This window comes from Balaenoptera acutorostrata, chromosome 1, assembly GCF_949987535.1.
Source record: "Balaenoptera acutorostrata chromosome 1, mBalAcu1.1, whole genome shotgun sequence".
NCBI lineage: Eukaryota > Metazoa > Chordata > Mammalia > Artiodactyla > Balaenopteridae > Balaenoptera > Balaenoptera acutorostrata.
In genome coordinates, this window is record NC_080064.1 from 38,212,580 (window position 1) to 38,229,236 (window position 16,657).

At 39.9% G+C, this 16,657-nt stretch overlaps 1 protein-coding gene across 2 annotated transcripts in view; it reads right to left on the reverse strand.

Annotated features, from left to right (window-relative positions):
* Positions 1 to 5,178, reverse strand: part of IPP (intracisternal A particle-promoted polypeptide) — a 37,559-nt gene extending 32,381 nt beyond the window's left edge. The window contains exons 1-2 of one of the 2 annotated variants that reach the window (XM_007164539.2): positions 5,079 to 5,178; positions 2,092 to 2,433 (exon numbers count right to left, since the gene is read on the reverse strand). In XM_007164539.2, the coding sequence (XP_007164601.1) occupies positions 2,092 to 2,383 (292 nt within the window). In that variant the 5' untranslated portion in view covers positions 2,384 to 2,433; positions 5,079 to 5,178. The other variant, XM_007164540.3, reaches the window with a different exon arrangement.
* Positions 5,179 to 16,657: the final 11,479 nt, after the last annotated feature.

Below are 16,657 nucleotides of genomic sequence, written 5' to 3' on the forward strand. Positions count from 1 at the left end.
TTTACCACTTTTTATTCCTTTGATGGAAGTGCGAATCATCAGCAATATGGAGATGATGCCATGAACATTCTCTTTCACTAGATATCTCTTGTTGCTACTGTCAGACAACAGAGGCAGAATAAGCAACTTGTGGAATTTTTCTGTTTTTATGTTGTTCGACACTAATTGCATTGGATTAATCTGTGTTAATTTATACTTTGCAAATAAGAGAAGCAGGGGCATTTATGAAATAGTTTAATCAGCTCACGTAAGTCATTTAGAAAAGTGAGGTCAAGAACCCCTCAATGTTAATCTGTACACTAGTCAATAGGCAGAGCTGCACTGCTTTCAGCAGATAAAAGATAATGATTTTTATTTTTTTAATTTATTTTTTAAAAATGTGATAATCATTTTTACAATCCCAAATTAAAAGCTATTTTCTGAAAATTTCCAAAAAGGAATATGAAACTACACAAAGGAAAGAAATCACCTTGGGACTTCAGTGGTGGCGCAGTGGTTAAGAATCCACTTGCCAATACAGGGGACACAGGTTCGACCCCTGATTTTGTCATTTTCCAGGTTTAAATAACATGCTTTAAATAAACAATACTTTATCAGGCCATATCCCACCAAGTAGTCCTTTAAGGAGAGCAAGGTATATTCTCAAAACTAGAGTATAAACAAACATAGTCTTTGTTTTCAAACTTTTCCTGATTGTAAGAGTAATATATATTCATCACAGAAAAAAAACTTTAGGGACTTCCCTGGTGGTGCAGTGATTAAGAATCTGCCTGTCAACAACGCAGAGGACACGGGTTCGATCCCTTGTCCGGGAAGATCCCACATGACGCGAAGCAACTAAGCCTGTGCGCCACAACTACTGAGCCTGCGCTCTAGGGTGAGCGAGCCACGACTACTGAAGCCAACGCGCCTAGAGCCCGTGCTCCGCAACAAGAGAAGCCACCGCAATGAGAAGGCCGTGCACCGCAACGAAGAGTAGCTCCTGCTCCCCACAACTAGAGAAAGCCCGTGCACAGCAACGAAGACCCAATGCAGCTAAAAATAAATAAAAAATTAAATCTTTAAAAAAAACTAAAACAAAGAAACTTTAAGGCAGAAAAGCATAAAAATGAAAATCACACATTTTCCCATACACTGACATACACTTTTTTTTTTTGGCCGCACTGCACTACTTGCGGGAAGTGTGGAGTCCTAATGACAGGACCGCCAGGAAATCCCTATATTAACATTAATACATTAGTGTATCTCTTTCAAATCTTTTTACCATGTATATTTATGTTACATATGACTTATATTTTGCACTATGGTTTTTGTTTACATTTTATGTCATTAAAACTCTTCAGAAACTTAAAAATAAAATTTTGTTTAAATTAATACATGCTGATTATAGACATTTTGAGGAAAAAACAAAAAAAAGGGAAAAATAAGAATCTTCCATATTCCATCATCTAGAGATAAACGCTTATAAATATTCTAGTCTTTTCCTGTGCACAAATACACAAATGAATTTTTTTTTTACAAAATTGGGGTGATATTTATATACAGATTTTTTTCCACTTAATATATTGCAAACATTCTTCCATGAGAATGTATATATGTGTGTGTATACATATATACAAATATAATTTGTGAGAACTAAAAATTATTCCATTATATATACATGTACCATAGTTTATTTAACCATATAACATACTGAGGGACAAACTGTATTCCATTATATACTATTATAAATAATGTTACAATAAATGTAAATATTTGCCTGCATCACTAATTAATTCCTTAGGATTCCCAGAAAAGGAATACTGGGTCAAAAGATATGAACTTTTTGTTTTGTTTTGATTTTTTTGGCCGTGCCATGCAGCATTCAGGGATCTTAGTTCCCCGACCAGGGACTGAACCCGCGCCCCCTGCAGTGGAAGGTGAAGTCTTAACAACTGGACCACCAGGGAAGTCCCGATATGAACTTTTTGAAGGTTCATAATAACATATTGTCAAATCACTTTCTATATGTTAGATCAAGTTATATTTCCATAGCAGAACGTGAGTGATTGCATCATTCTTCACTCAAAGCTACAAGTTCACTTAACATACCTGTGTAAATGAAATCTAGAAGTATTTGAAAGATTCCAGCTTCAATTCCTAGAATCTGTACAACATCTTTTGAGGACTCTTTCATTCCTCCAGTGAACAAAGCTGCAAAGTAAGGACTACTGGCAGCCAAAACCAGCCGATGAACTTTGAAAGTTTCCTTTCCAACTTGCAGCTGCACATCACAGAAATGCTGTCCATTTCTCATTTTATTGATCTGGGCCAAGATGAGTTGAGCATGTTTATCTGATGAAAAAGGACTATCACCAGCCTTGGCACAGCCCTCATTAGCCATGATGATGACAGATTAATTAAAAGGACTGTTGCCCATAATCTGGTCCTACCCTGAAAAAAAAAAACGAAAGAGACCAAACAATGTATTTTTGTGTTTAACATGTCTTCTATTCATACACGTATGAAACATTCCCTATCCTCAAGGAGCTTACAATCTATTTAGGGACATAAAACACATATGAAACAAATAAGGGCTAAATTGTGTGGCACTATTTCTAACAGGGTTTCAAAGAAGGGAATAAATAATGGGGCCTAAAATAATTAGATGGCGCTTCACAGCAGAAATGGAACCTGAACTGGACACTGAGTGACAGTGTATCAAGGTATGAGGAGAGGGCATAAACCCTTTCAGGTGGAGTAAAGAAAATGAGGAAAGGCACAAAGGTATAAAGATATTTTTGTACACTGCAGTAAGGACGCACACATGGCAGCCAAAATGAACTTTCAAAAAGCAATTGTGATCAGGCCAACTGTCTGCTTAAAATCCTTCAATTTGTACACTTCCCTTAGCACACAAAGCCCTTCAAATTTCACCTCTACCTATCCAGTCCTACCTCCTATAATCCTCTTTGAACTTAATACTCCAACAAAACCTAACAATTTACAGTTCTCTAAACACATCTCTTTCATGGCACCCTTCCCCCACCTTTTCTTTCTGGATCTTTGTTATAAATCAAGACTGTTCAAACTTATTTTCCTCCAGGAAATCTTCCCTGTTCCTCTCTCCTCTGGGTTTGGTGCTCACCCTAACCTTACCTATTTTACAGTATACTATCACATTCTACCTTGTCAGACATTTTACCACCCTACTCCCTAGACAGACACACAGACACACACAAACACACACACACTCTGAAAGTTCCCTGAAAGACAACTCCTTAGGGACTATCTTTCATAGCTGTAGCACCAGTATCTAACATATCTTGTTTTCAAATGTTTGTGAAATAAATGGGCACAAAGAAATAACAATAATAGCTTAGGATGTTTTTGTTTAATTCTGATAACTTTTCCACACATTATACCAATTGTAATTCTCACAATAATTAAGAGGCTGGAAGAAAAAGATATTGTTATTTGAAATAAGAGAAGGAAACACACGCTCAGTTTCCCAAGGTCGCAGAGTTAGTATAATGACAGTCCTGGTATTTGAATCCAGGTCTTCTTACTCTAAATCCTTGGTTTTTCCCATCATATCATGTGCATATAGAGAAGGAGCTTTGAAACCCAAGCATATCAATTTGAACATGAACCTTTACAGGTTTATCGAGAATAAACATGACAATAGTCATATTTCAGAACTGTTATTTGAGCTTTCAGGGGATGAGCTAAGGGGTAGCAAAGTCTTAGAAAACAGTCTTCCAGCTTTAACAATGAGAATCAAAGGGATAAATCCAAGTTACTTTTTGAATAAAGAAACCATGAGATCCAGTAATATAAGAGATACGGAGATGAAGCACAGAGGAAATCTAAGATGACTAAGGTATTTAGGCATCAAGGAAAATTAGTAATAAGACTGACAGAAATGGTGTGACCTGATGTTAAAAAAAAGGGGGGGCTAAATTTATAGCATTCAAACTTATTAAAGTAAAAATAACTAAGCTGATTATCACGATTATCTAGGAATTAACTTATTGAGAAATTTTATTGAAAAGTTCCGAGGTAGCTGCTAAAACTTCACATGAGCTCCAACATAAATGTCAACATATTACATTTAACTGGCATATAAAAGCAAACAGTGTATTTGTCTCTACATAGAAATTTGACCTGCAGATATTATTAAACAAGGCATGGCTGTCAGGCTTTTTTCTGTTTTAGATTTCTTCCTATCAGCAGATTTTGGACCCCACTGGTTTGCTTAATTACAAGGTACCTCCTCTGCCCCCAACTTCAGGGCATCAAGCACAGCTACTGAACTAAAATGCTGCCTCCTGCTACAAAAAAGTTACTGAATTATCCATCCACTCTGGCAGCCAACAGCAGAAATCCTACTCTATTACTACTACGCTTCTTAGTAACTGCTGATACTATCCCACTGCCACTGGAGTACTTCATTCCAAAAGGCGGCACGTGGTATGACCCTATTTCCAAAAGGAAAGAGCATAATTCAGGGACATCGCATACGGATGTAAGCGACGTGCCCCAAGAGACACAAACTTGAAAGGCAGATTATTTAGGAAACGGTGGAGACGCCCAGAGGAAGTAAAGAGGACCTATGTTTAGTGGCCTCGAAGTCACTGCTGCGAGGATCTGGAAGCTGCTTCATTCAGCAAAGCGTGTCAGAAAGAATCCCAGGACGAGCAAGCGTCAAAAAAAATGAGGCTCTTTGTGCTTGACTTGGGGGCTGGACCTGGAGAGCTAACCCTAAGCTGCTGCGACACTAAAGGCAGATAAACATTCCGGTGCTACCTAAACGGCGGGGAAGACATCTCAAATACTCCTGGTGACAACAGACGGGCCGGAGCTCGGCCTCGGATTCCCCAGTGGGGGCGGGGAGAAGAGAGGCAGGAAGGGACCGGACTAGACGACGTTCCGGGCGAAAACACTTCGATTATTAGAGGCACGCCTGAACGGCAGGAGGAAGCCGGTTCCAGAGGCTCCTCGCACTCTCCTCCTCAAGGCTCCCGAGAGCCGGAGAGAGCCGAGGAGGAAATTCCCAATCCCGTCATAGACGCCCCCGGGATGCAGGCCCTTCTTACCCGCCGCTTCCCCTTCCCGCTGGCGCCCGCTCAGGCTCTGCGTGCGCAGTCGCGATAAGCTAGCGCACAGACGGGGCGGGGAAAGTCCGGCGGGGTAACACGGCGCGGGTGACTGGGCAGTGCGGCCTGCTGAGGGCTTGAGGCGAGGCCCGGCCGGCTGAGGGAGCCTCTCCACTCCGCTGGCAGGGCGGGTCTGCGCGTGCGCACTGCTCTTTCGCTCACGGGGAGCGGCGGCTCTTGGTGCGGCGCTGCTGTGGCGCTGGGCTCGTGCTTGACTCCCGGCGGGCAATGGCCTTTGGCCAGCTTAAGCTCCCGCCTTCTGGGGCTGGCCGGCTTGCCCTTTCCACGCCGCCTACCCTCTCTCGATTCTTGGGGCGTCTCAGGCAGCCAGCGAGCCTCAGTGCTAATGAAAGAGTCGGGATCTGCTCTCCTCACACAACCTATGACGCTGCTCCCCAGGAAGTCAACAACTGGCTGGCTAAAGGGCTTGCAGTTTCCACCTCCAGGCCCATCCATCCTTCCAAAGCTCCTGAATGCCCCACGGAGGGAAAACACAGAGTAGAATTCAATGTTACCCACACCCAAGATCTGGACAAAGTCATTTCTGCAGTGAAAGGAATTGCAGGTGTATATGTCACGTTTTTTTCTGCTAGGTACAATATATTTTCCTCTTTTTTGTGTGTATTAATTTGTAAGAATCTTTCTTACAAATTCTATAACACTGTTATTTAAGTTTACAACAAATCATTTTCCTAGGTCGGTTTACAAAGCAGCATACTTCTCATTTGCATGTGGGTCCCTGAGGAGGAGAACTATGGGATTTTTTCAAAACAAAGATGGTGAGTAACGCACACACAGACACACACACACAAACACCCCCACATCACCGCACCCCTCACGCGGGGCTGGGCGCTTCTCTGTTCCTTACCATTCACTCAGATCGTTTTGAGTCTCTGCCTGACTGAGCCCCGCGCTATGAGTGGATGTCTACTTTGAGTGAAGGGACAACTCAAAACGTCCAGTTATTTAAACTGTTGAACCTCATAATATGGCACATTTAAAAATGGCTTTCAAACTTTCGGACCCCAGCTCACAGTGAACAAAAACATTCTACATCAAACCGGTTACCACATACCTACTACATAGATAGATATACGCATCTGAAACAAAAATTTCACAAAACTCTTGTTGGGGAGGGGGAAATTTCCCCCTCTACTCATCTTGATTTCTTGTGGCTGGACTAATAATAAAATTGACACAAGACAGTTTAACAGGAAAAAAAGGAAAATTTAGTTGTTCACAAGGAAGACTCATAGAAAGGGGCTTAAGAAGTGGCCAAAGCAGACAGCTTTTATATTTTTAAACAGAGAAACAGTTTATGAAGAATTGACAGGACAAAGAAACTAGGTTTTGGGAGTTCAATTAGCGAAAAATCTAAACAGAGTTTGGGCTTGGGGTAGTAAATGGGAGGAAGTAACAAGGTTTGTTTATACAGGCTTGTTGGCCTGAATTCCCTATCTCTGGAGATAAGAGTGTCCTTCTACCTCCAAAAGCAGGGAGTGCACCTTTCATGTGAGAGATTTATTTCCTGCTTTCAGGGAGATAGAAAGGAGGGTTAGAGTGTCTCTCTTGCGTTGGCCATCTCTTAAGTTACTTTAATGCAAGAAAATTGGGACTTCCCTGGTGGTGCAGTGGTTAAGAATCCGCCTGCCAATGCAGGGGACAGGGGTTCGAGCCCTGGTCCGGGAAGATCCACATGCTGTTGAGCAACGAAGCCCGTGCGCCACAACTACTGAGCCTGTGCTCTAGAGCCCGTGAGCCACAACTACTGAGCCTGCGTGCCAAAACTACTGAAGCCTGTGCGCCTAGAGCAGGTGCTCCACAGCAAGAGAAGCCACTGCGATGAGAAACCCACGCACTGCAGCGAAGAGTAGCCCCAGCTCACCTCAACTAGAGAAAGCCCACCTACAGCAACGAAGACCCAACGTGGCCAAAAATAAATAAATAAAATAAATTTATTAAAAAAAAAATCAATATGCCATTGAGGTACATTTTGGGGCAACCTACCCTGGGCCCCAACACTTATTTGCTATCAGCAATGCACTAAATTTCTATTGCTTCTTTTTGATTTCATTACCAAAAAAAATGCTGAAAGGGAACTGTTGTAAGGAAAAATTGTCAAAGACTTGGAAATGAGCAAAAGAAATTACTTTTCAGTGTAAGCCTGGGCATTGTCTAGCAGACACTGGAAGGATTTGAATGCATAGGGATGTCTTTCTGTTGACTAAGATCTTTTTTTTTTTTTTTTAAACAATATTTATTTATTTATTTTTATTTATGGCTGTGTTGAGTCCGTTTCTGTGTGAGGGCTTTTCTCTAGTTGCGGCAAGTGGGGGCCACTCTTCATCGCGGTGCGCGGGCCTTTCACTGTCGCGCCCTCTCTTGTTCCAGAGCACAGGCTCCAGATGCGCAGGCTCAGTAATTGTGGCTCACGGGCCTAGTTGCTCCACGGCATGTGGGATCGTCCCAAACCAGGGCTCGAACCCGTGTCCCCTGCATTGGCAGGCAGACTCTCAACCACTGCGCCACCAGGGAAGCCCGACTAAGATCTTTTACAAGAAAACTGGTAATATTTAGAATAATTCTTGTCCACGTTGAAGAAAAGATACCCCCAAACGTTACATTTTATTGACCTATAGGGTATTAAACCACTTTGCCTCTGTTAGCGAATTCATTTTAATATTCTTGTTTCTTAGCAAATTCGTACAACATTCCTGTAACGTTTTACTGGCTCACTCATTAATTAATGAGATAAATAACATTTTGACATGTTTATTTTATATTTCTGTGAAAATCGTCAGTTTACCTTTCAGAAAATTATACCTCAGCACCACTAAAATTAATTTCACAATTTACTATTGTATTGCACCTAGCAATTTGAAAACTGGTGCTTTAGAGCATATACCTAGGAGCAGAACTGCTGGAACATAGGATATGTGCATCTTCAATTTCACTAGAAAATACTTATTTTCCAAACTCATTTTTCCAGTTTACATTTCCACCAGCAGCAAATGAGAGTTGCCTGGCTTCACATCCTTGCCAACATCTAGTATCATTAGATGTTTCAATTTTGTATGATCTGATGAGTGTAAAATAGTATTTTATTTTTATTATAACTTACATTCCCTGATTATTAATGAAATCAGGCAGTAAAAAGATGTTTATAAGCTGCTATGGACTGAATTTTGTCCCCCCACAATTTGTATGTTGAAGCCCTAACTCCCAATGTGATGATATTTAGAGATGGGGCTTGAGGGAGTTAATTAGGATTAGATGAGGTCATGAGGATGGGGCTCTCATGATGGGATTAGTGCCCTTATAAGAAGAGACACCAGAGCATGCTTGCTGTCCCTCACTCCACCCACACATGCATGATAGAAGACCACGTGAGTATCTAGTGAAAAGGTGGCCAACTAGCCCCCATTCGCATAAAGAAGCAGTCATAAGAGCACACAGGGAGATGATGGCTGCCTACCACCAAGCTGAGAGAGAGAAGCCGCAGAATGAAACCTACCTGGCTGGCAACTTGATCTTGGATTTTCCAGTTTCCAGAACTGTGAGAAATAAATTTCTGTTGTTTAAGCCAGGGGTCTGCAACCCCTGGTCTGCGGAGCGGTACTGGTCCACAGCCTGTTAGGAACCCAGCTGCACATCAGGAGGTGGGTGCTGAGTGAGCAAAGCTTCATCTGCCGCTCCCCATCGCTCGCATTACCGCCTGAACCATCTCCCCTCCCACCCCTGTGGAAAAATTGTCTTCCACGAAACCAGTTCCTGGTGCCAAAAAGGTTAGAGACCACTGATTTAAGTGACCCAGTCTGTGGAATTTTGTTATGGCAGTCAAAGCAAACTAATACATAGGCCAGTTAAGTTTCCTTTTGTGTAAAATGGCTATACATGTGTTTCACCCAGTTTTCCATTGAATTTTTAGTTTCTTATTGATATTTAGGATGTTTTATGATTATATGTGTTGCCAATTTTTTATTCATTATCTCTCTCTCTTTTTTTTTTCTTTTGGCCACACCATGCGGCTTGCGGGATCTTAGTTCCCTGACCAGGGATCGAACCTGTGCCCCCTGCAATGGAAGCACAGAGTCCTAACCACTGTACCACCAGGGAATTTCCTTCATTGTCTCTTTTAATGAACAAAAATTTATAATTTTACCAATGTATTAGTCTGTTTATTTATGTTTTGCACTTTTGGTATATTGCCTAAGAAATTCTTCTCCTCCCAAATGTTATAAAGATATTATATTTTCTTCTAAAAGTGTTATAATGTCTCTTTTCACATTTACTTCTTTAAGTCACTAGGAATTAATTTTTGAGTATGGATTGGGATAGGGATCCAATTTTTTTCCCCATATGAATAACAAATTGTCACAACATTATTTACTGAATATTTCATATTTCCTCACTAATCTTCAATGCTAGCTCTCTCCCATTTTATGTTTCCTTTTGGGCTGGAATCAGTTCTCTGTTCAGTTACACTGGTCTATTCATACATGCCCTGCTGCTTTAATTACTATACTTTTGTAATGAGTCTTGATATCTGGTAGAATAAGTTTCCCCGTCTTGTTCTTCTTCAGTGGTGTCTTGGCTATTCTTGGAACACCTGGTTCTTCCACATAGATTTTAGAACCAACCTGTCAAGTTTCACACACATACATACAAGGGGGGAAGGAGGGGTTCTACTAATATTTCAATAAACGTATAGGACAATTTGGAGAGAATTAACACCTTCATAATATTGAATACTTTTATCCATTAATAAAATTAAATTTTAGAAAAGTTTAAAGTTTTATATTTTTATTCATAAGGGTCTTATATATCTTTTATTAAATTTATTCCTGAGTACTTTCTCTTTGTACTATTATAAATAATATCTTTTTAAGAATTACATTTTATGTTTGTTGGGGTACTTCTGTGTGTTGATTTTATGGGCAACAACATTGCTTAATTCACTTATTAATTAAAAAATTATCCATAGGGGCTTTGGGATTTTTCTGTGTAAATAATCATATCATCTGCACATATGACAGTTTGTTTCTTTTTTTCCAAACCTTATACCTTATGTTTATTTTTCTTGTCTTACTCAGCTAGCTAAGATCTCCAGTGTGAGGTTGACTGCAGATGCAGAGTAGGGTAGGAATTAATGCATAGACTTTGGAGCCAAATGCCTAAGTACAAAATCTAGCCCTGCCACTCAGTCCTTAAGCAATCTATTTAACTTTTCTTGAAACTCAGATTTCTCAAGTTGAACTATGCCTAATTATTGTACTTCATATCGTTGTTGTAAGGGTTAATTTAACTATATAAAGCAGTTAGTATCTGGCAACTGTTAGCACTTTAAAATTATTAATAAAACAAAAATAGTAATAATAGGGACTTCCCTGGTGGTCCAGTGGTTAAGAGTGCATGCTTGCATTGCAGGGGACTCAGGATCTATCCCTGTTCAGGGAACTAAGATCCCTCATGCCATGCGGTGTGGCCAAAAAATTAAAAACATTTTTTTTAATTTCAAAAAAAAAGTAATAATAAATAAAGTATCCTTACACAGGTCCTGATTTTAAATGATATTTTACTGTTAAATATAATGTTTGCTGTAGGTTTTTTTTGGTAGGCATATTTTTATCAGGTAGTTCCCTTCAAATCCATCTACAACTACTACAGTTAGTACTACTACAACTGATAGCGATCATGATAATACTGAACACATATGGTATTTGTTATGCTTTTAACCCCTAAATTTATTGCATCTCCTGAGTATTTCATGAATTGACTTTTAGCAAACACTTTTTCTGTATCTTTTTTTTAAAACTGAAGTATAGTTGATTTACAATGTTGTGTTAGTTTCAGGTATACGGCAAAGTGATTCTTTCTATATATATTCTTTTTCAGATTCTTTTCCATTATAGGTTACTATGAGATATTGAATATAGTTCCCTGTGCTATACAGTAGGTCCTTGTTATTTATCTATTTCATATATAGTAGTGTGTATCTGTTAATTCCAAACTCCTAATTTATCTCTCCCCCTGCCTTTCCCTTTTGGTAACCACAAGTTTACTTTCTATGTCTATGAGTCTGTTTCTTTTTTGTAAATAAGTTCATTTGTATCATTTTTTTTTAGATTCCACATATAAGTAATATCATGTGATATTTGTCTTTCTCCGACTGACTTCACTTTATGATATAAAGTATGATAATTTCTAGGTCCATCCATGTTGCTGCAAATGACATTATTTCATTCTTTTTTATGGCTGAGTAATATTTCATATACATATAATGGAATATATATATACTCCATTGAAATATATAGATATATATATTACATCTTCTTTATCCATTTATCTGTTGATGGACACTTAGGTTGCTCCCATGTCTTGGCTATTGTAAATAGTGGTGCTATGAATTCTGTATCTGTTTAGATGATCATGTGATTTTTCTTCTTTAGCCCGTTAATGTGCTAAATTGCATTAATAGGTTTTTTAATGCTAAACTAATCTTCATTTCTGATGCAAATTTCACTTGGTCCTCATGTGTTTATCATTAATTTAACATTGCTGGATTTGCTTTGCTAACACTTTTTAAAAATATATTCATTTATTTATTTGGCTGTGCCAGGTCTTAGTTGCAGCATCTGGGATCTTTGTTGTGGCACGTGGACTCTTAGCTGCGGCATGCGTGTGGGATCTAGTTCCCTGACCAGGAATCGAACCCAGGCCCCCTGCATTGGGAGCGCAGAGTCTTAACCATTGGACCACCAGAGAAGTCCTGCTGAGACTTTGCTTAGAATATGTGCATCAATATTCGTGAGTGAGCCTAACCTTTTATTTTCCTTTGTTATACTACTCTTTTCTGATTTAAGTATCAAGATTATACTAACTAACCCCCGACATGGTTTTAGGAGTGTTTTTCCTTTTTCTTTTTTTTTTTTTCTCTGCATGAGTCTGAGTAAGATTGGAATTGAGTAAGACAGAAGCTGTTGAACTTGCCTGTAAAAATATATGGATCTGTTGTTTTCTTTGTGCAAAGATTTTTAACTGTTGATTCAATCTCTATCACATTTTCACTTTATTCTTGAGCAATTTTGCTAATTTATATTTTTCTATAAATTTGTTCTATTTAATTAAAATTTCAAATTCATTCACAGACAATGAAACAATAACGTTGTTAACAATATTCTCAAATTTTAATCTCTGCTATTATCTATAGTCATGGCTCCTTTTTTATTTTTAATATTTATTTATGACATCTTTTTTTCTTGATAAATCCTGCTACATGTTTCTCAATCTTATTATTCTTTTCAAAGAACTGACTTTTGGCTTTGTTGATCCTCTCCACTTTATCTTTGTTTCCTACCTCATTATTTTCTGTTTTTATGTTTATTATTTCCTTATTTTAGCTTTCACTGAATTTATTCTTTTCCTCTTTATCAGTTTAAGTTTTTCAGTTGCTTAGTTCCTGACTTTTCCGTCTTTCTTATTTTAAAATATAGGTTTAAGGCTAAAAATTTCTGTCTAAATATCGCTTATAATGTAAGCATAAATGGTACCCCTGGGAGTTAGGTAACAAAGTAGCCCTGTCGGTTATAGATAGAAAAGAGGTAGAACTGACTACTGAAACATTATTAAATTTCCTGGCAGTAGTGCTTAAAAGCTCAGGCTCTGAAATCAGAATGTCTGAGTTGAAAACTTAGACTCTGACTCTTACTAGCTGTGTGACTTTTGGCTAGTTACTTAACTTCTCTATGTTTCAGTTTCTTCATTGGTAAAATGGAATGAATATCTATCTGCTTATGGTGGTGTTATAAGTATGAAATGAGTTAATGCATGTAAAGTGTTTATGCCATTTTCAGGAAGAAACATTAGCTCTTACTTTTCTTACATGTCTTTGTTGGTTGAAATGAGTGACCATGAATTTAGAGTGGTATCAATCTACCCAGCTGAATGATTTTTCTTCAGCAGTGCTCCACAACCTGTCTGGATGCAGAAAATCAACCATTTGAACTGATCTAGGGTTAAGGTTTTGCTATGTAGGTACCATGAAAAGAAAATCGGTCAAGGACCTTGAGAATTTTAATAAGATAGTGGTTGAATGGACTAGAAGAGTCCTTCTCAGAAGCCACAAGAAACTTGTTCATTGTAGCATGGCAACATACTCGAGGCCCGCAGATTAAGTCCTAGGTCTACCATTTGCGAAGATTCTCCTCTTGGTAATTTTCTATTTTTACTGAACTGAGGAAGGAAGAGAAAGGAGTCATGATAGCAAGCTTCACTTACTCATTTATTCAACTAGTACTTAATGAGAGTCCACAATGTGCCTGGCACTTCAGGTCATGGCGATATAGCACTGAACAAAACAAAGTTCTTGCTTTTGTGGGATTACATGCTAGTTGGGGAGGCAGAAAATAAACAAATAAATGAATAAATATGCTATGTCAGGGGATGATAAGTGTTATGAAGAAGAATAAAGAAGGATAAGAGAATAGAGAGTGACATATTGAGGAAGGGAGTGCTGTTCAAGACAATGTAATCAGGGACAGCCTTCTAAGAAGATAACATTTGATCAGAGGCCTGCATGGAGAGAGAGACCATGTAGAGGAGAATTCTAGGCAGGTAGAAAAGTAAACACAGGGCTTCCCTGGTGGCGCAGTGGTTGAGAATCTGCCTGCTAGTGCAGGGGACGCGGGTTCGAGCCCTGGTCTGGGAAGATCCCACATGCCACGGAGCAGCTGGGCCCGTGAGCCACAACTACTGAGCCTGCGCGTCTGGAGCCTGTGCCCCGCAACGGGAGGGGCCGCGATAGTGAAAGGCCCGCGCACCGCGATGAAGAGCGGTCCCCGCACCGCGATGAAGAGTGGCCCTCACTTGCCGTAACTAGAGAAAGCCCTCGCACGAACCGAAGACCCAACACAGCCAATAAATAAATAAATAAATAAATAAGAGGAAATATTAAAAAAAAAAAAAAAAGTAAACACAAAGGTCCTATGGTGAGAATATGCTTAGAATGTTTAAGGAACAAGGAAGCCATTGTTACTAGAGGAACATTAGCAAGGGGGAAGAGGCTCATAGGATATGAAGGCAGATGGGTAGCTAGGAGCAGTATCATGTAGTGCTCTGTATGCCAGTAGAAGACCTTTGGCTTTTCTTCTGAGTGAAATAATTATTCTATTGTGTTTAGTTTTGTTATTTGTTTTGTTTTGTTTTTTGAATGACAAATGGCTCTCACACATTTCTGTATATAAAACCCCAGTCAAGTTGTTTGACATCAGTCTTTTGAGTCCTTAAAGAACTAAGTGTGCCCAGAGATCTGATTGCTGGCAGTCAGTGGAGGGGACTATAAGGCCAGTTTCTCTGTCTAGCCTAGGTACTCTTCTCCCCTATGTCCAGATCTCTCACCTTTTCTTTTCTCATTGGTTGTAAACTTTAGTCATTATGTCATTTTTGTCTCCAACTAGCCCTGAGAGACCAGGACATACAGATTTGGGGAGTAACTGAGCAAGCAAATTGCAAGGCTAAGTGGATGTGGTCATTGTGAGATGTGTAATTTCAGCAGTTCTAGGCGGTGACCTGAGCCAGGATGAGATCTTGGAAACAGATGCTTGAAGTGGAGTGGAGAAGAAACAGGCATAACTCACCTACTCTTGATAAATGTTTAAAACTAACAACACTTTTTTAAAAAGTCAAGTTTATTGAGGTATAATTTATATACAATAAAATTCACTCTTTTTGACTGTATAGTTCTAAGTTTTCACAAATGTATTGTACTAGTCCAGGTTATCCTTAAAGCAGATGCCAATGTGAGATTAAACATACAAGGTTTTTTGTTTTTTTTGTTTTTTTTGCTGCAGTGTGCAGCATGTGGAACGTCCCCAGTCAGGGATCAAACCCATGCCCCCTGTGTTGGAAGTGCAGAATCTTAACCACTGGACCACCAGGGAAGTCCAAGGAGTTTTTGTTTTTTTTTAGGACAGTGCTTGTAATAGTAATGAGAAGGGAGCCAGGCAAGGGTGGGAGAGCTCTCTGATCACAATGCAAGCCTGATCCTGAGTGAAAAGAGAAGGAAAAGAGGTTGGGAGTGTCCTTGAATGCTAGGAAATCTAAGGAAAGATCAGTAAGCAAGGCCTTTGGGAGTCTTTGAGCTAAAGTTGACCTTCTAAGGACCTTTCCACAATAGACCTGCCTTAGTACCCTTGCTGTGCCCAGTTGTTGTCTGAGAATAGCCCATTGAAATGTAGCATTGGTTCAAATATGGTGATGGATTTCTGGGCCCAGCAGCTAGGGCTTTGGTCAATTATGTTCCCTGTTGTTGAAAGTGTGCGAGGCACACTCATGTGTCCATCACAAGTATAAAGTCATGTACCTGCCACAATCAAGATATTAACTATTTCCAACACCCCATAAACTGACATAACTTTTTTTTTTAAATTTTTTTTTCTTTTAATTTTATTTGTTTATTTATTGGCTGTGTTGGGTCTTCGTTGCTGTGCGTGGGCTTTCTCTAGTTGCGGCGATTGGGGCTACTCTTCATTGCGGTGCGCGGGCCTCTCTTTGCAGTGGCTTCTCTTGTTGCAGAGCATGGGCTCTAGGTGTGCGGGCTTCAGTAGTTGCAGCACACAGACTCAGTAGTTGTGGTGCGTGGGCGTAGTTGCTCCACAGCATGTGGGATCTTCCTGGACCAGGGATTGAACCTGTGTCCACTGCATTGGCAAGCAGATTCTTAACCACTGTGCCACCAGGGAAGTCCCTGACATAACTTTTGAAGTCTTGTTTTCCTTTATTTTCTAACCACAAGTATTTTCATTATCTCCAAAGTCCTTCAACAAATTGCTTGGTAAACTTCCGGGACCAGTTATCATAGTGGATCTCAACAGCTTAATATATGGTTTTCATTAATAACTGAATTCATCATGCCAAAGAGGCAGCTTTTCACTCCCACTGGGCAGTTCAAGGATCAGAATCTTAGTAATATATAATCCCTTTCGGTATGGTGAACAGGCTTTATACTCTCACACCAGTTAGTCATTGGCTTCCACAGGGATGAAAGTCATTTAACCTTCCAGACATCTCTGGATGAGGCAGCTAATGTCAATTGTCAAGAGAAGTGCAGATGTGGACTTCCCTGGTGGTGCAGTGGTTAAGAATCCGCCTGCCAATGCAGGGGACACGGGTTCGAACCCTGGTCCAGGAAGATCCCACATGCCACAGAGCAACTAAGCCCATGCACCACAACTACTGAGCCTGTGCTCTAGAGCCCACCTGACACAACTACTGAAGACCGTGCACCCTAGAGTCTGTGCTCTGCAACAGGAGAAGCCACCGCAATGAGAAGCTAGCGCACCGCAATGAAGAGTAGCTCCCGCTCGCCGCAACTAGAGAAAGCCCGCACGCAGCAACAAAGACCCAATGTAGCCAAAAATAAATTAAAAAAAAACAAAAAGAGAAGTGCAGATGTGAGCCATTATCAGCCAACAGCCACAGCAGTTGGGGGATGGTTGTACCAGCCTAGTAAAGAAGATCTG